General features: G+C 34.3%; 1 protein-coding gene across 2 annotated transcripts in view; it reads right to left on the reverse strand.

Moving 5' to 3' along the window:
* The window catches only part of RBM46 (RNA binding motif protein 46), a gene marked incomplete at both ends in the record, with an annotated part of 31,447 nt that extends 14,443 nt beyond the window's left edge, over nt 1–17,004 (reverse strand). For both annotated transcript variants that reach the window (XM_079699182.1, XM_079699183.1), the window contains 3 exons: nt 14,251–15,033; nt 15,552–16,019; nt 16,854–17,004. In XM_079699182.1, the coding sequence (XP_079555308.1) occupies nt 14,251–15,033; nt 15,552–16,019; nt 16,854–17,004 (1,402 nt within the window). The remainder of the gene's footprint in view (nt 1–14,250; nt 15,034–15,551; nt 16,020–16,853) is intronic.
* Nucleotides 17,005–23,725: the final 6,721 nt, after the last annotated feature.

Here is a 23,725-nt window from a genome sequence, read left to right on the forward strand (position 1 = left end):
AACAGCAGAATCTCAATTTAATATCAAACACAAGGTTACTACTGCTGCTTTAGTCCAGTTTAATTTGCAATTTATTAGTGTTTTTCCATTAAAAGAAGACCGATATATTCCGATAAGTTATTTAGAATGAGATTATTCAGTAATCAAGACACAGAAAGAGACCAGGAAAAGAAAAGGTATATTGAAAGTCAAGAATAAGAATAGGATACATTAAACTTCAAAGGTCAGAGACAGGATCTTGTTTTCTGAAAACTGAAATATTGGATATGTTATTTTACTCTTCTGCTATGTAGGAATAAGAGCCAAAAGAAAGATAAACTACGTATAATTTCCACTAATTAGGATTCTAATTTTCATTATACTCATGAAGACATGACACTGTAGAACTATGACTTGTTCTGTAAAGATGTGATGAAAAGTTTTAAAAGTCACTTAAAACTAAATGTTACAAGTATATTCTGTATCTTTGAAGATTTTACTGGTTTCAGTTTGAAGAAGATTCCCATATACATTTTATAGTAAATGGTATGAAGATGAAAAGCTGTTTTTCAGACTCTTGGATGTGTCATACTGCTATTTCTTCTTCTGAAAATAGAAAATGACTAAAAGCACAGGATTCCAGTATATTCCAAATAAGACTGCTATATTAGCATCCTGAATTTTCAGGGCTTTTCCTGCCTTTAGGAAACTAAACTGAAACAACTCCATCGCCTAGGTCTATACCTGTGTAGAAGAATGAAGAAATGCAATGCTAATATAAACTAAGTTTAGAAATAATACACAATAAGCTATTGCCAATTATTTTCCACTTGCGAAGTCCTAACAAATGGCACTAAATAGAACTGTAGACTACATAATGAACTTAGGAAGCTATCATAATGTTCATTAAAATAATAATAATATTGTACGTAAGACAATCCTTTATTTCTATACTACATTTTGTTGACAGAGATAAAAACATGAAGTTTTTCTCAGATAGTTTAAAAGCAACTACTACAACCATACCCTCCTGTTCTTCCAATCTCCAAATTTCATTCATATATATATACATACACACACACAATACATATCTACATATTCAATATAAAATAACCCACGACTCAGTCTATATTTCAAAGGTTTCACTATTTTGAAACACTTTATCAGCCTTTTAAAAATTATTTACTGTTCATTTCTACTTCAGTGAAATATAAATATATATCATCCTGTTAAGCACCATTCATAATTTGATTGTGTGTCTGCACCTACCAACTCTATATCTCAGATATTTCTTTTTTAATCCTTTCTTCTTTCTGCTCAAAGCACAGCCAAACTTTATCTTTCCTCAGAATTTTATCTCTTAATCTTACAGAATGTAGATCACTTTCAATTATTTGAAAAGCACCACATGCTGAGTATTAAAGGAAGAGATAGTACTGACCTATAATAAATGAAGGACATAATAACAACAATTTAAAAAATATATGTACAAAGTCCCCTGGCCTTATAATCCTAATGGATTAAAACTTTATAATAGTAAATAAACAGTAATATAAAAATTACTAAACTGTTGAGTAATATTATAAAGAACAAATCATTCTCAGTTACAATGTCCAAGAAAAGCTTTGTATAACAGATAAAGTAGATAAAAGTAGAATAATATTCCAAGCAGAGTAAGCAGCACTAGGAAAAGCTTGGAAACACCAATGAGCATGGCAAGTTCAGATAATCAAAGCAAGAGGTATTATCTATGGTTAGGTAAGATGGGGTCAAACAATAGAGCATCCTGAACAGGAGAATGAGGAGTTCAGAGGACTTTATTACATTACAATAGCAAGCCACTGTAGGTTCCTGAGCAAGGAAATAATGATGAACAAGAATAATCAGACATAACTGGAGTGATAAATTATGTTGCTGAATTACAAAATGAGACGTTTGGAGTATAATCAAAAAGCAAAATGAGAATACCAAGCAACAAGAGACCATGAAATAGACGTAGACAAACTTTGCCTATTTGAAATTCTGTCTAGCATCTGATGGAGGAAAAAAACACATATCTTCTGCCACCTTGACACATATAGTATCAGCTGGCAATGCTTATCCTAGAGTAAACTTAAAAATCTCAAAGCTACAAGGTAAATAAGATATGTTCGCAAGATCTTTGTAGCTCAGAATGATTCTTCCAGGATTCAGACAGATGTCCTAGGTCCACACTACATGGAGTGGTCTGGTATATGGGCTTGTTGGACTAGTGGAGTTAAAACTGTCTCTGAAAAGGAGATAAAGTATGAAACAAAAGCCCATTACACTATCTTTTAAGTTTTAGAAGAATAACTTGCCAATAATATTCCACAAGTTCACAGTCTGTTATCAAATGTTTAACATTAGACAAGGTCAGTTTTTCACTGGGATCATGTGAAGTTAACAAAGAATAGCAGTTAGGAGCACAGCCTCTTAGCCAACTGGGGGGTCCTGGGCAAATTATTCAATCTACTGAAGCCTTGGTTTCTTCATTTGTTAGAAAAAACAAAGTGAAGACATTAAAATAATATCTATAGTACCTCAAAGAATTGACAGAATAATGTAGTATCATGTAAAGGCATTTAGCACAGTACCTAACATACAGTAAGTGCTCAAAGAATCTTAACTATTATTATTACTAATAAAGTTCATTATTATAAATAATTGGAAAAATCTGTTGTCTTGGATTTGTTTTCTGAATAAGTATTATTCTTCGATACTTATATAGCATATTTTAATATAAAAGGTACTGCTGTAGGCCCTTTACAATTTTAACTCATTTAATATATATAATTACCCTATGAGATAAATACTGTTAACATTCAGATGAGGAAACTGAAGTACTGACAGGTTATAGTAACTTTTCCAAGTAGGTAATGAAGCTGGGATGTGAATCCAGGAAATCTGGCTCTGAATGCCATGCTCTTTTATTCAATGTGGCCTGTACGCTATACTAAATTTAAAGTACTGAAGTTCCTTTTGCTGTAATTCTTTCTAAAATGCAATGTACTATTTCCTGACCCTCTCATCTCAGATTAGGTCAGGTCATGCAATTATATTTTCTCATAACACCCCATACTTCTTTAGAGTGTTTATCAGAACTGTAACTGAATAACTGTCTCCTTCAATACAATATAAACTCTATGAAGGCAGCAACTGTGTCTGATTCACTACAGTGATCCTCAGGACTTCATATAAAGCACAGTGTTCAATACATATTTGTTGCATGAACATATATATTATATATTAACAAGGATTAACCATCAGCCAGCTAATAAACTGAAAATGCAAATAATTAAGCCTACAGGACTGAATAATAACAAAAAGGTTATTCATATGATAAGAATAAGGATTCTAAAAATAAACTTTCTTAAACCAAAGTGTGAAAAAAGGGCAAATTTTTCAGAAGGCATCAAAATAGCAAGGCTAATACACTCCACGTGGTGTTAAAGAAGATAATTCTGAGTTAAAATAGTCTAGTAAAGAATCTTGCTTTGCCTCCATACATTTACTTAACAATGTAAACAGGTTTAAGAGGCACAAACTACTAGGTATAAAACAAATAAGTTTAAAAAAGTGTAATGTATAGCACAGGGAATATAACAGCATTTTATAACAGTTTAGCATGGAGTATAATCTATAAAAATATCAAATTACTATGCTGTACACCTGAAACTAATATAATATTGTAAGTCAACTACACTTAAATTAAAAAATTAAAATTTTAAAATAAATGTTAAAAAAGTAAAGTTTTTTTTTTCCTTTTGTACAGAGCTTTTAGTAGTTTAAGCACTTACATGGTTCTGCATTATATTCAATCATAATCTACCTCCCTGAAACTTTCCTCTATTAGACTTAATTCCAACCCCTGGAGCTTCATATTGAAGTCTCTCTTCTATGTGACAGCTCTTCAAGCTGTTGAAGACAGCAATCATATTCCCCCTGTAAATACTGCATTAATATTTACAGACTAAACAGAACTACATACTTCAGTTGTTCACCGTCCCAACTTCTTATTACAGATTTTCTAAGTCTTCCTTAGTTGCCAATGTTTAATTAAATGCTGGTGCCCAAAAGCAAACAAAACATTCCAGATATAGGTTGAGCAGAATAAAATTATTTGGTCTGAATACTACATAACTTTCCAATTTTGCCTTGAGTTACAGTTGACCCTTGAACAATGCAGAGGTTGGGTGCTGAGCCTCTGAGCAGTTGAAAATTCGCATATAACTTATAGTCAGCCCTCCGCATCTGCAGATTCAACCAACCTTGGATCTCGTAGTACTGTAGCATTTACTACTGAAAAAACTCCACATATAAGTAGACCAGCACAACTCAAACCCATATTGTTTCCAGGGTATGTATGTTAATCTGACAATCTCTAGAGTAGAATGACTCTTATTCTGGTTTTGACAAAATAATTCAGGTTTTTACTATTGGTTGGTTGGCTGACTTTCATTCTGTGTCACCTTATTTATTTTATTATAAAAGTATGTTATACAAACAGAGAAATGTATAAAATATAGATGTACAGTCAACATAATTTTAAAAATAAAAACATGCACTCACCACTCAGGTGTAGAAACAGAAGATTATCAATACCTTAGAAGTCTCTCTTATATCCTTGCCAACTTCTCCTTTTAGTCTTTAAAGTAATCATGATCCTAATTTTTAAGTGTTAACCATTCTCTTGCTTTCCTTTATAGTTCTGTCATACATTCCTTCATCCCTAAACAATATATTGTTTAGTTTTGCTTGGCTTTATTTTCCTACTCATAATTTCCCATTGCCTCAATTCCTTCAATGTAAGATATGAATCTTTTCGTATTTCACTTATTTTTAATAAGCCACCACGTATCTTTCAGGGAGTGAAGCAGGGACTACAGTGGATAGCCCATCACAAAGGTAAGATTAATATTCTGCTTAGGTCAGCCTGCCCCATCAATATGAGACAATGCTATCTCTCCCCAAAAAGAAACTGAGCTGAGGCGAAGTTGAACATCTTTCAATCTTTCTCCTAACCTGGGTTTTATAATAGGGCTTTAGAATGTATGTAAATTCCTTGAATTAATGAACTACATATTTAAAGGGCATCCCAGGATAAATATAATTAAATAAATGAGGCAACGACATTTGAATTATTTAGTTTCAATTTACTCATACCTCATATCTAAACATAAATATTTGCTAGTTGACTACAGGAATTTTTCTTCTCATATAAAAACTTTAAAAATAGAACACCAGACTAAAATAACTGAAAATAATCATTACTGCCTAAAAATTCAGATAAGATCTCAAGGCAATGAAATTTGCCTTATTTACCAATTTAAATCAAAGACTGGCTGACATCAATCTACTTGCCAAAGCCTAAGACGATTGATGGAAAAAGGCTGTTCATCCTCTTCCCAAGTCATGTTCAGTAACATGCCATTCCCTGCTTGTGGCATAAACCACAATAAATAAAAATAAATAAGCAAGTAAATAAATAAAAGTGCAAACATTTTTAAAAATTAGGAAAAGTGAGGTTTAAAAAAGACACTGGTGCATAAATGAGAAATAGATGATTGTAAAAAAGAGCAGATATCCTAGAGAGTCACAGATATCCTAGATGCATTTCAATACAAGTACTTAAAAATCTTAAGTCAGTAAATCATAGACTTAAGAAATAAAGAAGGAAAAACAAACACAGCTATCTCATCATATTTGTAAATCCCCCTCAGAAGCCAAAAGAGTGCTTTCACAGGGTAAGTAATCCTATTTTTGCTCAGTATCTCCTCTTTCCCTCTAGTTCTTAAGAGAAAAGAAATTAACTTTCCAATGATTTGATATCTTCATTATTCCTATACTTGATATATCTAAATTTTACACCTAGGAATCCCTCAAGGAAACTTGATTTGTGATCTCTCAAAGAAATATATGTAGACACCTAATACACACAAGTGAGATACTTAAATGAGTAAACATTTCTCTGTTTGAATTATTTTGTTTTTGGTAAAAATTATAACTTTATAGTGCAGAATACAATTTTAAACCTGTTTTTCAAAGAATCATAATGGCTCACTTGGAACCTTTTAAATTCTGTGCCCCAAATTATACAATACAGGTATCCCCCACTTTTCAAAAGTTCACTTTACACCATACAATAGTATCTGTTTTTGCTAACCAAAAGAAATCCAAAGAGGATTTTCCCTTCTATGAAAAAAGGCAAAAAGCAAAAATAGCATTCCGGGTTTGTTTTGTAGCAATTTCGTTATAAAGGCAGCATGCAGCCTGAACATCCAGACTGGCATGGCCAAGGTCCTTCCCCCAGAACTACATCAGTGCCTCAGCATCAGCCATCATAGCTTTGAACTGTGTCTGTGAGCATTTGTGCTTTAACTTGATTTATTTTGTCCATCTGTTAGCAAGATGTGTCCTAAGGTAACTGCTTCTTTGCTTTATGCCATTTCAGCCTACAAAAGGTTTCACAGGAACGCTCTAACTTGGATAGTGGGGGGAAATTGTACTTTCACAAATCTATAACTACATATTTGGTCACCTTTGGACCAAAAATTGACATAGCAGCAGAAGAAAAAAAAGCCATAGACACATATGGCACAACTGCTGTAAATCTGTTTACCCCCTAATCTGGCCAGTAAACAAGCAGACTGGAACATGTATGTTGAAACAAAGGTAACAAGAAAAAAATTAATTTCATGGGCTTGCAGTCTTACAACAATCCACCTATGAAACAGGATTACAAAAAAAGCATGAAGTATCTCTAGAAATAACATCCTTAGAAAATATAATGAAAGGAAATCAAATATGCAAAGAAAAAGTGAAGGTCAACATAACTACTGTATAAAAGAAGCTGGAGTTGTACATCCTAGTTTACAATGTTTATTTATTCACATTTATTCTTGATTAATCTGTGTATAAAAATCAAGCTATACTGTTTAAACATGTAAGAAATGAGGGAGTTCAGAATATACTCACCAAATTATCAGGCAATACAATTACAACAGACATGTTTTCTAATGACTGCATTCCTATATGCTTTTTAACATAAAGTTATAAATACATTTATAGTAGAAATCATTATCAGGGTGGTATGTAAGATTATATTTATTAAAAGCAATTCAGGAAGGTATACAGCTAGCCAAATAAATCATTTCCTTAAAGTGTTAATTATTATATATATATAAAAATCAATATACAGGCCATTTTTACAGCTCAAATGTCACTTGCTGTAAGGAATGGCCCACATGTAACTAACAGATCTCTAACCAAATATTACAAATTTAAGGGCAAGAAAATCCAAGTTATTATTAACATTTTGGCAATTTAGAGATTCTAATTAGGGGTTTTTTATTTTGTTTGCTTTTGTTTTGAATCTCCAGAGGGACGTGCACTCCTCTTAGAGGTAACGCACTATCAGATCTTAGATAGAGGATGCATCCTTCTAGGATAGAGGACGAATTGCTCTAGGATAGATAATATATCTGAAATTAACTAATAAAAGTAGATACTATATTTAATTTTAACCAAAAGGCCTGGAAGCAACTCACATTGAATAATCTTAAAACGGTTAAAAGCACAGGTGATCACTTGAATAAATTCATCACAGTAAAACCATTTTTCCAAAACATTTTCCGTCTCCATTCACTAGTCCATTCATTCTATAGCACAAGGAATTACTGTCTACTAAACATTAAACAGGAAACAGAAATAAAGGCACGATAGTGCAACCTCTACATAGATTTTCACTATTCTAAACCCCTCCAAAATAAGTAAGCCTTAGAGGAGAGAAAAATCAATACAACATTGAAATTCCTTTTAAAGCCACACTGAAAAATATTGTAGGGGACATCATGTGGCAAAATTATGAATTGCTGCTGACATCTAAGAATGCACATGCAAAATTTATTGTGTGGCCTTTGATACAATAGGCAAAATTTTACAAACCATGATTTTTTAAAATATTAAATAAAAATATCATACATTACATTTATAAATTAAACAGCAGTAGCTACTATTAAAACTAGTGTATTAGAACAAATATTTTAGGAATGTATTAACCAAAGATACTAAGAAATTGTAGGACAGAGGATCAAGCATGACTAAATAAATGTATAAAGTAAATGAAGTCACATGATCACATTCATCAGTTAATAACATAACTATGGAACAAATACTGGTCACATGATGTGTTTTAATATACATCATTATTTTCCTAGATTTTCTGTTACAAAAGGAAAACTAATTTCCAAACTGTTAAGTAATTAGGTTGTTTTATAAAATCTTGGTTTTGATTATAATTAATTGACAAATTCAGGGAAAGAAATAAAAAGTAATTACTTGTCATCATGAAAATGAAACAGGTAACTGACTCATTTTTTTTTATCTAGTTGTTCTGCTATGAAGTGGACAAATATAAGCTTTGAATTATTATATATGAAGAAAGGAATATTAAACTGAGAAGAGTTGATTCCTACAAAAGTAGCTCTTGATTTTAAACTATTTTTAATTCAAATATCTATCTCAGTACACACACAAAGAAAACTCAAGTATTATTTTTGGTACCTCATAAGAGTTTTTTTCATATTTTGAACAAAACCATAATTTGGCGGATAAAAATGTCCTTAGAGGTCACCAAGTAAAACCCTGATACTTTAGAGATGAAGGCACTGAGGTCCACAAAGAGTAAATGATTCATTGCCCATTTCAAGGTCACAATTTGTTGGCAGCTGAGACTACAGCTTCTTTTACTTTTACTTGACTACTCATTACTCTGTTAAGCTTCTCCTCTGACAGCAGCAACTCCGTAACAATTATGGTCCGTTAATACAAGTGTTAGTAAGATAAGAATTATGAGTAATACCAGAGGATGACCTTTCAGAAAAAAAAAATTGTAAGTTTCAAGAGGAACAGAAACACATTTTCATGAACACTGGGCCCTCTCAGAGGGTCAAAGAAACATAGTTGAGTTAAATGGAATTTTCATCTCACCACTTGGTCATATGAAAACAAATCAATGTATGAAATGCTGGTGCTCATCCTACATAACTAGGTGAATTTTAAAGCAAATTCAGAAAATTATTTTTGTTCTTTAAAATGTAAGTTTGAAATAGTATAAAAGTTAGATCTATATTAAAACTGGAAAGAAAAGGATAACTTTCTAAAAGTATTATTATTTTTCTTCTAATTATTTATAATAAAATTTCACTATAATATAACCATTATATTATACTTAGCTTAAGTGTCTTCTAAAATTATTTCTTAAATTTAAAAAAAACTAGAGGTTTCTCTTTGTTTCAAAGCAATTTATTGGCAAATTTTTTAAATCAAAATTTCATTTTTGCATTTCTGCCCATCAATCTGTAGATAATGATAGCTCATAAGAAAAAAGCACCAGTTATTTTTCAGATTAAAACTTCTCAGAGGAGTATACCTTCATCCTGCTGTGTCTTCTATTTCAATAACTTTCAACCAACTTACAAGTGATAACAGAAATCAAAACCTAATCCCCTAATCTTTAAATGATATTAAAGGGATAGCAAACACAATGGCTATCATGCTTAGAATATATACATATATATATATTAAATATTTTAGCACTCATGACGAGAAAAAAATGAAAGTTTCTGATGATGTTTGTCATTACAAAGTCAAAATATGAGAAGCAATATGCAAGTCAGACACAAAATGAATACTGAAGAAAGTACAGAAGATATAAAAAAGATGAATATTCACACATAAAATAGTCCACACAAATCAGAATGGATTCATCTAAGAAAAAAATTACTTAGAGAAAAAGCAAGCACAGTCAACACAGTTGTACTAAAAAATATATATATCTGCAAAGTCTCAAAAAGCAGGACTGATAAAATTTCAGTTAACTAAAAGTCCACATCTTCTCAATTTCTAATTCTTAAAATCTCACTGAAATCACCAAAGCAAATGCTATACAGAAATGTTTGCCATTAAGTCACCATCACGCTGTTTTTCTAATAGGTGTTTGCTCATATTGTGCCCCTTTCTGCCCATAAACTCTCCTCAAGGTTTACAACCCAGATCAGGTGGGAGGCGTCCCCTTCCTCTGTACTCCCCAAATAACCTATGCTCAGAGTTTGTGTCTCTGCCTTCTTCTTTGGCTCCTTAACAGCCAAAACAATGTTTTACTTATCTTTAGCTCCAGATTGCTTAGGAAAGTACAGTTAACACATGAGAGGCATTCAAAACAGATTTGTTCTTTAATTAAAGTTTATCAGTCATGGCCAAAACAACAGTACAAAAGTCAGATGAAATTAAATCAATGGCACAAGCTCGTTTGTGACAGAGGTTCTTCACCTCTGTTTTAAAAGTTTTAGCTGGTCATTCAAGTAAAAAACTACCACTTGCACCAGGATTACACAAACACAGAAATGAGACAAGAAATGCCTTGCCTACAGTTATTTGTTAATAAATTATTTAATAAAATGAATGATGAACACACACTGAGGCTACCTCCCTCCTTCCACTAAATATTTTCCAGGACTTTCTTCTTCAAAACTAAGACTTTCCTCTATCTCCTTGATTTTGATCTCCTAGATGGTGAAGAATCCTCCAGGGGAAAGCAGTGGCAATATCAGAAGGCCCAGATTCAAAACAGAGGCAAGGTTTTAGCAAAAGCAGGATTATTCACACTGATAGTCTGATCCATTATTAAACAGATACAAAATTATGAGATAGAAAAGGCTTATTTAAAAAGATGTGATACTGAATGACCTAAGATGTTTCCATACATCAAATATTTAGTATAGAACCTATCTCCTAGCCCCCAAGTCTGTACTCTACCATTAAACCCAGTAAGTATCCTATTTATTACAGCTTCCTAATATAATCAGGTGATAGATAATTTCTTACCCTGCTGATTGGGTGCTGAGTCCCCAGTGAGGTTAGGGAGGTTATTCTCTGACATTTTGGAGATGGAGACAGTCTCTATCTTTGAAGTAAAAAAAGGTGTGTGTGTGGGGGTAATTTTGGCATTAACCCCAGTTTTCAGCTTTTCTTAAAATATTTTGCTTAAAATAAAGCTCGCTATAAATGGAACCAAGCAAAAAAAACCAAAATATTTTAAAAATTTATTTTAAGGTACTATGCAATGAGAACATTTGGGATTCTAGTAAGAGCACTAAATGGTCACCAGAAGTACTCTGGCTTTAGTACTTATATAGATGCCTGCTCTCCCTTGGAAAAAACTTCTATTTTCCTCAACACCAATGATCGTCATTTAACTAAATAAAGTCTAATTTTTTTCTCTTTTATTTTTCAGGCTTGAAAAATGGGCGTGGTAATGCCAAAACAATGTGGATAGTAAAAGCACATTCTTAAAGAGCTCCGAAATAAAAAGATAAATGACTGTTTATATCACATATAATAGCAAAAGATCATTAAGGTAAGATTTGATAGTAATGCTCGAAATAGCATCAAAACTGAAAGGGTAATAGAAGAGTGTCAAAGCAAATTAAAAAAAAAAAATACTACACCCAAAGAAAACATCTTAAAATAGCAGTTAAATTCACTATCTAGAAAATTAGAGTCAAATTCTTCAAGAAAACAGAGGCAAAGGATGATCTAATGGAACCGCATTTAAGGGACTCTAGGAACCAGTAGCAACCTCTCAAGATCTCAAAACAATCCAATGCTTGAAACATGCAGGATATATCAGTAATACAGTACCCCTTCCCCTCTAAAAACACATCACTATCACCAAATGATCTCAACCCTGAGCCATTCAGCAAAACCCTACAACCTTTATCTAAAGGAAACTGCACATAAAAAGGCATCAGCTCTTTAAAGCCCAGATGATCCAATATTAACAAAAGGAAAAGGTAAGCCCGAACGCTGCCAACAATATTCAATCTATTCTTAACCTGCCCTGTGGCAATACGTAACTTCCTGGCTGTCTATAGCTCCTGGCCCTACTTTAATGACCTCTGAAGATCTGATATTTGCTTTCTTATCAAAGATTCCTAGACCCCTGATCTCTGATTCTTCCACTTCCTTGAATTCTCTCTCCTTTCCTGCTTCGTTGCCTCTTAACTCAAGCTTCACTCATATTCACAATAAGGATTTTTGTGGTACTGTCTGTAGACAAGGCCTCGAGCCTTGTGTTTACAAGCCCTAGTACTTAATTGAAATTTTTGGCTTATATTGGATCTTAGCTTTTGCCTCTGATGATGAACTAAAACTGAAAAAATATATAAAACACAAATTGTTCAATTTTTTTATAAGCAGTTTTGATATAAAGTTTATAAAATCTGAAATAGAATGACTAAAGCAAACTGTCTGTGCCCTCTAAGAATTTCAATTCTTGAAGCTAACTGTATCCCTAATGAACATAATCAAGTTGGAAATGCTATAACTGAACAGGGGTTTCCTTTGGGAACTACAGGTGAATAGGAGTTAACTATGGCCCTATGACTCATGTAAAAAACATCTTAAAAATCGAATTAAAAGCAGATGGGTAGGGGCTTTCCTCGTGGCGCAGTGGTTGAGAGTCCACCTGCCGATGCAGGGCACACGGGTTCGTGCCCCGGTCCGGGAGGATCCCATAGCCGGCGGAGTGGCTCGGCCCGTGAGCCATGGCCGCTGAGCCTGCGCATCCGGAGCCTGTGCTCCTCAACGGGAGAGGCCACAACAGTGAGAGGCCCGCGTACCGCACAAAAAGAAAAAAAGCAGATGGGTAAACCATGTTTAAATAGAAAGTCTGACAAACTAAAAACAGTTTTAAGAATCTTGGAAATTTAAGTTAAATTTGTAAGGGAAATGAATGGATATAGAAATAAAACGTTTCAGCATTACCATGTTAAATCAGACACAAGTATCTTGCTCAGCAACTGAATGCCTAATATTCCACTCCAAAAGAATAATTTAATCCAATTTGCTCTAAGAACCCTAATGTTAATCATTTGCTATCCACCTAATTTTATCTTTAACTCAGTTGTCTTTATTAAAAGAAAAATGGAAGGATTTCTATTTTGTAAATTAACAGAAATCATACCTAAGACTTTATTAACTTAGATGATTGTAAAATTCCCAAATTCCAAACTAATAATTGAGGATACTGCTGAAAAGTTTCTTGTAGGGAACCCTCCCTTCCGTTCTAAAATTCTGACTCTACCTCCTAATCAGAATCTCCTAAAAGTATTCATCATAATACCATGGGAGTGGCCATGATGGATAAGCAAGTCTATATAGTGTATAAAAATTACTCTCCCTTTTGACAATGTTTTTCCTTTTCGATTTCCTTTTCTTACCAAATTTGAGAATGTCAATTTTAAATAGATATAAGCTTCAGTAGTATGATTCTGCAACTATATAACAAATCAATTTAAGCTATGACTTTGACAATTATAATCAAGAACAATTATAATCCTTAGTAGGAGACCTTTTCTTTCTATTGGACTTTTCAATAAGCCAATATTCTTCTAATAAATATTATTTTGAGCATGAAGTAATTACCAACTGAAATCTACAGCTGCATTAAAAAATGAGACAAACTGGTGCAGGGGGAGGGGGGAGGGGAGAGGTTAACACAGTAACAAACAGGCAGTAGGAAAATACCAGAGTGATATACATCTCCTCCTTCACAATGCCAAACATTTAGTTAGCATATGGCCCAAAGCTTGTCTGAATTATCCCTCAAATGCTTTAGAGAAACTTACTTTTTTTAAAGCATGAAATTAAGAGAATGGTCATAAACATCTCTTAATGATGCTTTTTGTCTTTCATGAGTAATAATGACAGATTTCCAGATTGGTGAGCATAAGGTTGTGTCTACACATGACCCATCTGAAATGCCTCTGATTTTACCAACTCCCTATCCCTGCCCTCAAAAAAAGATTATTGTGTAGACTTCACCAAAGATGCAGTAACACTCTTATATATTGGTTTAAGTAACAAATCTTGGAACTTACACAGAAATCATTTCAAATGAGGATTAGTCATTACAAAAACAGTAAATTGATGAAACAGGATCATGAACTCTATAAAGTAAATCAAAACTAAATGATCCCCCCCAAGTAATGTTTAAATAGCTAAATATAGGAAGTTTATACAAAAGAAGTCTCAACAAAATTTACCATGAATTCACAAAATTGAGGTAAAATTTATGTTAAATACTCACCACTAATGTTGAGTTCAAAAGAAATGAATTTATAAATAATCTATAATAATACTTCCTAATTTCATATTCTACAATATTGTTTAAAGTACTTTTAAACTTACCCAAATGAAGTAATGTAAACTGGGCTGCCAGTTCCTTTGCATCTTCCAGAGTAGTACAGAGTTTGTCTGGCATGAAGTAACTCTGGGATCCATTTGCAATAGCAGGAATAATGATTTTATATACCAAGAGTACTTTCCCATCTTGACTTGTTGTTGAATATAAATAATATTCTGGTGGTGCCCAATTATTTTTGTTGCAGTAATAATCCAAATGCATTACTGCAGAATTGAAATGACTGGATTTTAAAGAATACATACTAATTGGAGTAAGCTTTGTTCCAGGAAAAAATGGATAAGTGCATCTTTCAATTTCAGGGGGGCCTGGGCTAGGCTGGCCATTGAGACGAGCTGGAAGAGTTGGTGGCTTGCCTAGAATTTTGAGGTGGCTCTCTTCTCTGTTAGCAAACACAATCAGGTTTTCCGAATTGGGGCTAATCTGACCATTAAGAAGCTGTCTCCAAGTGCTTTCTTTATGTACAGGTTTTGCCAGTGCTACCTCAATCCTTGCTCCATCAATGCATTTTCCATTCATAACACACATAGCAGCCACTGCATCTTCTCGGTTGAAAAAGTGAACAAAAGCATAATCTCTAAGTTTCTTTACTCGTTCAACTGCACCAGGTTTGAATTTACTGAATTCTACTCTAATTGTTTCCTCTGTAGTTGAGATCATTAAATTTCGTACATAGAGAACTTTAACTCTCTGCATGGTTTCCTCATCAACCTCTTTCTCTGGGTCAGCCCAATCTACCTGAATGGTATGGCCCCACAGTTGGAAGGTTCCTGTAAAAAAAAGAATAAATTAATTTGAAGACAATTAAAACAAATAAAAGTCAAAATTAAGTAAAACTGTTTCTCCAAAGAAGCAGAAACTCAAATACATATCGATATATTTGGTCAGCATTAGTTTCCTACTCACAAAATAGTTTTTACTAAGGCAAACGTAGCCAGAACTTATGGTGAAATTAATTTTAAGAGTCAAAAGAACAAAAACACTTCAAAGATGGATCTTTATTACAAGAATTATGTACTGTCCTTTGTATTTTTATCAAACAACAATTAACAGCTAAATTAAAATGTACACATTCAGTAAATCAGTAAATTATTATAAATAATGACTCATAAGATCAGCTTCATGTCTTTTGGAATCACCTGATTTATCTTACTTCCTTAAACAATCTCCATTCCTCTTTAAGGGCACTACATATTTTCATAAATTGATCTATGAGGTACTGTTGTCTGTCCATTAAGTATAGTAAGGTTAACACAGAAAAATAACCTTTGAAAAAGGATAAGTTTACCTGGAATTAGTTTTCTCCTAGCCATAGCAGCAGCTCTGTGAGATTCATATTCAACAAATGCAAAACCGCGATTTTTGGTCTTATCAGTTGCGCTTGGGTAAACAATGACATCTACAACTCCTTCTGTAACTTTCTTCATTTCATCCAAGATTTCTTCCTTCTTCTTTTCCTTCGGAATAGCTCCAATAAATAATCTGCAATTATCCAAGCTTACACACACACCAATAAACTTCCCTGGTCGAATCTCATAATTATTAAGAATTCTGATGGCTAACTGGGCTTCTTCTTTTGTAGTATACATCACAAAAGCATAACCTCGATTTTCACCACTAAATTCCATCATAAGTCGAAATTCATATATCTTCCCAGCTCTTTCAAATACAGGAACTAACTCATCTTCATACATATCACGAGGTATTTTTCCTACAAAAACTTCACAGCCTCTAGGTGGAGGTGGGCCTTCCCAACCTGAAAGACAAAAATAAATAAACAGACAAATAAATTCTAATTAGATATTTATGTTCACTATTCAGTAATTCATTCCACAAATTTACTGTGAGCCTTCTATGTGCTATGCACTATTACAGGTGTTGGGGATACAACAGTGAACAAACTAGAAGCCCCCTTCCCTCATGAAGCTTATATTCAACAGAGAAAGGAGACAATGAGTAATAAGTGCTATGGAGAAAAATAAAGCCTGAATGAAATGAGAGAATGAGCCTTGAGGATATATCAGAAAAAAGAAAAGCAAGTGTTTTTTATATTAGTTATATTAGAACAACCAGAGCATGCAGATCTGTATAGGAAATGTATACTGGAGGGAGGAGTAAAATGGTAGCCATCAATGCAGTCAGAGGCCAACATTTTCTTTAAAGTCTGACAGAAAGTTAATTGGAGGGTCTGAGCAAGGAAATTGTACTGGCTCTTGGTAGAAAGGCAAAACATTATATCCAATAACCTGTTTGCATCTAGTATAAACAGCACTCCTCTACTCAGTACTCTCAAATTCCTCCCCAAATGACCTCCCCTTTCATACCTAGAGTACCCTTTCCCGACTGACCTAATACTGACTTCTTTCTCAACTGCTTCTTAAACCAAGAGGAGAGTTAAAAAATGTAAGGGAAAGGCATGCGTAACACATATAATCTACCTCTTTTCCCTCCCAACAGTAAAAATGATTGCTGACGTCTTAAAGCGGGTTACAAGGAAAGACCTATTGTTTGGGATACTTGTGGAGATATATACCTGATGTAAATGACTACATTTAAAGATTCAGTTCTTTGAACATAAACAAATTCACACCTGGAGGTGGACCACCAAACTTCCTTTGCCCATTTTCTTGAACCATGTTGTATCCAGTCTTTTCCATCAAAGCAAGTAATGCTGCTTCATTCTGAGTACCCGTTCGGACTTTACTGCATCCATTTGTTCCATCTGTATTTTCTTCATTCATGGTTGCAGCTCCTAAAGCAAAGTTTAAAAGCAGTGTTTATGACATGGAGCACCAGGAGGAATCTATGAAGCATTTCTCTGAGTAGCAAAAAAGCAAGGATAGTTGTGGCTGCTACATTTGGTTATCACTGTAGCCCTGCCCCCAAAGTTCTTCCCTACAGTGGAAGCTGGAAACCTCTTTTAATCTCTGATCGATTAAGCAGTACCTTTTTAAGGCCTAAGCTACAGAGAAAGGAAGTCAAAAGGGAAAAAGAGAAAGGCAACAACAAAAACAAAAGTGGGAAAACAGAAGTAACTGAAAGGGAGTTAGAGGAGAAAAAAGCAAGCAGAAGCAGTAACAAAGTATTCAGAAATTCTAAAGTGATAGAGCTAAAATTAGGTGACCTCCAAAGTCCTTTCTTGTTTTAAAACATCTGAGTTTTTCTGAGTGATGAGGAATACAGCTACAAACACATCCATATCATACACATCACACCCACGCAATCTTTTTAGTCTTTACATTTCTTTCCAAGCAATCCTATTGCATCCAATGATGTAATTCTGAACACGGCAGGAGAGCAGCTCGTGCACCCATACAGCTTCTACCTGCCGTCCACCTCACTGCCTTAACTTTAGCAGCCCAGTGTTCTTTATCAAACTACTATTAAAGTAACTTATTAAACTACTACTAACGTCATTTATCAAACTGCCTACTGAGTTTGCCTAACGAGCACTGAGAATGAGATTTTCATTTGGCATCCTGAATTCAACAGATCCAGAACTGAATGTCATTTTATCTTCCAAACATGTTCCTTCCTGTTTACCTGACTTCCATCAATTCATCCATCCAACCAATAAATGACACCACAAGGAGTATGTATTACTCCTTCTCCAAACTGTCACAACCAGAAACTTGGGACTAAACCCTGAGTCCTTCCTTTGACTCACAGCTATCAGTCACAAAGACCTGCATATTTTCCCTTCTAAATATTTTTTTTCTTTTCTTTTGAAGGAAAGAATTTTTATGTTTTATCACCACATCTAACAGTTCTCAATAACTTAGAAATAACTCTATTATGTGCAACATAAAATATTTTAGAATCTGAAAAAAAAAGAATGTTGTAAAAATAAAGACATGAACATCGTGTAGAACCAACTGTAGACCTTGAATGTAACCCTACAATACCTATTTCTTACTTCTTTTGGCTGATTTTTTCCATGTAAATTCTACCGTTTCGAAATAAATTGACCTCCCTTCCTTCAGTTCATGGAGCACGTAATTAATCTCTACTTTGCAAAAATGAAATGCATTTGGTAAATGTACCAGAGGGAACTGGTTCTCATCGAAAGGCAACTGCCATATAGAGATTACAAGCATATACACACTACCAAATGTAAAATAGATAGCTAGTGGGAAGCAGATGCGTAGCACAGGGAGATCAGCTTGGTGCTTTGTGTCCATCTAAATATTTCTTGAAATCAATCTTTTCCTGTCTATCCCCACAGCCTGTTCTCAATTATGTCTTACTTGAATTAGCATAGTTCTTCCTCATTACTCAGTATCCACAGGGGATTCCCACAGATACCAAAACCCACGTATGCTCAAGTCCCATAAAATAGCATAGTAGTTGCCTATAACCTATGCACCTCTTTCCACATACTTTAAATCATCTCTAGATTACTAGAACACCTAATAAAATGTAAATGGTATATGAACAGTTGTAAATACAATGCAAATGCTATATAAATAGTTGCCAGCATTCCTGGCAAATTCAAGTTTGGGGAATTTTCTGGAATTTCTTTTTTCAAATGTTTTCAATCAAAGATTGGTTGACTCTGCAGCTGTGGAACCATGGATACGGAGGGCCAACTATGCTAGGTTCCTAACCATTATTCCAGGTTTTAGCCTTGTCTCTTACAAACAAAATCTCCACAATGCTGTCAAGATGATATAAAATACGTATATGACTACTTTAAGCTTCTCCTACAAATCAGAACTAAGGGAAAAAATGGGTAAATTTATTTTTTAAATCTTAGAGTCAAGAAGGCCCTGTTAAAAAATAAACAAAAAGCCTCAAAGAAAAATATTACTAGATTATTTTTACTACCTAAGTATTAACTATTTTGAAGGCAAAAAATACCACAAAACTAAGACGGAAAATTAAAAACAGGGAAAAATGATCTGCAACACAACATAATAAAAGGCTAATTTCCTTCAAATAAGAAGAGCAGTATGGTGTCATAATTGAGAGCAAATTCAGGTACCTAAACAACTGCTTAAATGTGAACCCTGGTTCCTCCCCTTTACTAGCTATGACTTTGGGCAAGTTTGGCCTCAGTTTGTCTCTAAAAGGTAGATAGTAACAGTTTCTACTTCACAGAGTTATTGTCAGGATTAAGCATAAAGTGCTTAAAATAGTATTTTGCATATAAGCACTATAATGTATTTACTATCTAATTAATATAATACAATATATAATTAATAGTAATTTCTAATAAAATAATACTGTTGTATAATAAATTAATAAAACAAATGGCTGACCAGGGACTGCAAACTCAAATTCATTCATTTACTCAAGAAATGTTTATTAAGGACCAACTAATGAATGGAAAACAGAGGACAGAGGCCCAGGAGTGTGCCAGGCGCTACTCCTTATGTCTGGGATCCAACAGCAAGTAACAGACCAAAATTCCTCCCTTGTATAGCTTATACTCCAGTAAGGAAAACAAATGATAATACAGCTAATATGTAAATAATATATGTTAAAAGATAACAGTAGGGGGAAAAAGAACAGAGACAGGGTACATGGGTGGGGAAGAGGTTTGCAGAAGACAGGGTGCAATTTTAAACAGATAACCAGCATAGGCCTCCCTATAACACTGAGGAACCTGGCCATTGCAGTTATTGGGGAAGAACATTCAACACAAATGGAAAAATGAGGACAGAGGCCCAAGAGTAGAAGCGTGCATGGCACATATAAGGTACAGCAAGGGGACCAGCATGGTAAAGCCAAGAGGGGAACAGTGGGAGATGAAGTCAGCGAGGTAACAAGCTGCCTCATCACACAGACCTTGTAAGTCAGGTGCCGAAGGACTTCAGGATTTATTCTGAGTAAATGAGGAGTCACTGGAGATTTTGAGCACAAGGGTAATATGATTTTTCATTTTAAAAGGAACGCCTGGCTATTGTATTGTTCTACTAAGCAGAGAGAAGTGCACAAAGTTGGAAAGGGCTGAACAGAAGGTATCTTCCCGCCAAACTGAAGTATTCAAATACAGGTTGGACATGCTGGAGAGATTCAAACAAAGGGTGCACTGCTGGACCACGTGGCTTTTAACATTCCTTCCAAAATTTAGAACAAAGAGAGTTCACGCATAGACCCTGCCTTAAAAGGACTTACAATCCAGGAAAGAGTAATATCACCATCATCATCCAGTTAGGTACCTTCTATGTTTTAAGCCTGCATTTCAGAGAGCATTATCTCTACAAGAGATTCATAGTTCCTTGAAAACAAAATGTTGCAGGGTTAAAAAAGAAAAAAAAGGAAATTAATTCAATTTAAAAAACAGTAATAAAAACTGTAGAGACCAAACAAAATACCTGCAGACTTTCTGTGGTTTAAACTCTGGGCTACATAAGAGCAGAGATCCCATCTGCCTTGAACACTTTCCCTGTTACCCACCACAGTGCTTGGTACACAGTAGGTACTCAGTAATTATTTGTTGGATGAATAATCTAACAGAAAATTCAAAAAAATCCTTAACATAACTTCATACACTTTGGGCAGGTATGCATTAAATTGGAATGATTTTTTTGAGGAAAATTTGTTAATATTTATTAAAATCTAAAATGTACATATACTCAGTAATTCAATTACTAAGAAATTAACCTACAGGTATAGTTGCACAAGTATATAAAGATATATGCACATGCATGTTCACTGAAACATTGTATGCAAAATAAAAAATCTAAAAACTATCTAGTTGTCTACCAATAGAGGACTGATTTAAAAATTATGGTATAACTACACAATGGAATGTTATGTAGTTATTAAAGAATGTCATACATTTGTGTGTGCTGATATAGAAAAATATTCAAGAAATATCACATGAGAGTAAGTTGGAGAACAATACATTTTACTATATATCAACTGTGTGTTTTGTTTAAAGATATAGATGTATACACTCACAGATGCTTGTAAATACAAAAATTAAGGTATACAATTTTGGAAAAATTTACAAGGAACTTTAACAGTAGTTATCATTGGTAAGTAGGAATAAGGACTTAAGGGACCTTAATTTGTCACGTTTTTGTGAACATCAGGAGTATGCTACTTTTATTAAAAGCAGAAAGCCCTTTCAGGGATTTCCCACTCCTCCGTAAAGATAAAATCTAAACTCTTTTTTAGAAAAGTCATAAAGGTCCTTTCCCAACCTGGCCCACCTACCCCTCTCCAACTTCATTTCTTACTCTATGTCAACAACAACACTTATCTAGTTGCAATTTTGCAAATGTGCCATGTTCTCAGATACCAGCCTTTGCATCGGCTGCTCCCCCAGTCCTTCCTCACTTTCTTTGCCTTGCCCACTCTTAATATTTTCCCAAAAAACCCTTGTCGACCCTCCCTTCTCAACGCCGAATTAGGTACTGTATTCCTTTGTACTGCTACCATCCCAGAGTGCTGGGCTGTCAACCCCTATCCCTCCTCCTCTCCAGCCCCCGACAGAGTTTTAGAAGGGTCTAGTCTTTTATTTCCAGATCTCTACCACAATGTACATTCCCTGGCATATGTTTAATGCTCAATGGATGAGACAGGGAGAGAGAGACATTGTGGTTTAACTAAAAGTAACGGACCTGGGTTCTACTTCTCAGTCAACAGACCTCTGACAAATCATTTTACACTTTTACCTTTACTAATTTCTGAAATTCCATTTTATGCTTATTTCTGCGTTCATTTATTTACAACATTATATACTCTGCATGACAACAGGCACTTTATACACATTATCTCATTTAGTACTTACCCTGTGAGGTAAGTCTTCTTTTCCATTTTAAAAATAAATAAACTAAGACTAAGAGAGACAAAAGTCATAGCACTTGTAAGGTAGATATGCAAATTAGAGACCCGTCTGCCTAAACAGTGGACTCCTAAACCCTTACTTTATATTACCCTCGTTTTCGTTATTTAATAATCTGAGATCTCCAAAGAGTGATATAATTTGCCGGAGATCATAAAACTTATAAACTGCAATACCAGTACCTGAATCCAGACTTTTTTCATAATAGTTTAAAAAAAAAAGGTTAAAATAGCTAATCAATCATTCATGCCTTCTTTGAAAAACTACAACACAATTAAAAAAAAAAATCACAACACTGTACAAACTTAGAGGGGAAAAAAATCCATCAACAAAAACGTTTGGGGGCTTCCCTGGTGGCGCAGTGGTTGAGAGTCCGCCTGCCGATGCAGGGGACACGGGTCCGTGCCCCTTTCCGGGAAGATCCCACATGCCGCGGAGCGGCTGGGCCCGTGAGCCATGGCCGCTGAGCCTGCGCGTCCGGAGCCTGTTCTCCGCAACAGCAGAGGCCACAACAGTGAGAGGCCTGTGTACCGCAAAAAAAAAAAAAAAAAAAAAAAACTTTTTGGAAAACCCCTAATAAAATAATTTCAAACTTATCAGAGACCTTAAAAATCATCTAATTCAACCACCCACCTGATGTTTACATCTTCTTTATAATATTTCTGCAGAGCAGTCATCCATCTTACTCTTGAATTCTTACAACAAACTCACTATCCACTAGAGCAACGTAAGTTTGGCTAACTCTTTAAGAAAGTTCTTCCTTTTAATGGATCATAATCTCTTTCCTTGTAACTTTCACCTATAGGTTCTGACTTTATTCTTCTGGCCAAACTGAACATGCCTCTTTCATTTAACTGCATTTGAAAAATGATTCTTCTCTTCTCCAGGCTAAACATTATCAGTTTCTTTAACCCAACATCTTCTAAATTGATGTCCCTAAAATGATTATTCCAGGAGCTATTATCAGGCCTCAAAATTGTGTTCAATGCCTAAAAACATCTGAGAATCACTATACCTTCCTCTTAAGAGCATCACAAGGAACACCAGCATATTTAAGCCCACAAAAAGTTTTAGGTAAACAAACCTTTCAGTTTTGTTTAACTCAAGTGTTTTCCAAACATTTCAATATGATACCCTAATTCTCCTTAGTACCTCTATTAGCTTTCTATAGAGCCATTTGGAAAATGGGTGTATTAACTGCTTCTTGTATAGTTTCATGTTCCCTCACTATCCTCTTTTACCTTTAAAAGCATGATGGCCAAGACTGAAAAGTCCACCAGTACAGAGAAAGATTACATGTTTTACACAGCTGCATGACACTCACAGTTCAAATTAAGCAAACTGTCAAAAAAAAACAAAACCAAAAAACCCAAATCTGTCCTAGCCTATATCAAGTAACCAGATTTTAGAGTCATACTGAATTTCATCTTCTTAGGTTTAACCAACCAGTTCTTCCCACCCTCCTCTCTAATCCAACTGGTGCTCCATACATGAAATGACCTAACTTATCCCCCTCTTCCAAGACACAACTTTCACATATGTGCAAGCTTAATTAAGAGCTATCTTTCCAAATATAATTTAAAAAAACAACTTAAATCTGCCCTAGTCTAACCAGTGAATAGTAACAGAATTCAACATTGGCTTAAATAGTCAACATTCTGTCA

The sequence above is a fragment of the Hyperoodon ampullatus genome, assembly GCF_949752795.1.
Source record: "Hyperoodon ampullatus genome assembly, chromosome: 1".
NCBI lineage: Eukaryota > Metazoa > Chordata > Mammalia > Artiodactyla > Ziphiidae > Hyperoodon > Hyperoodon ampullatus.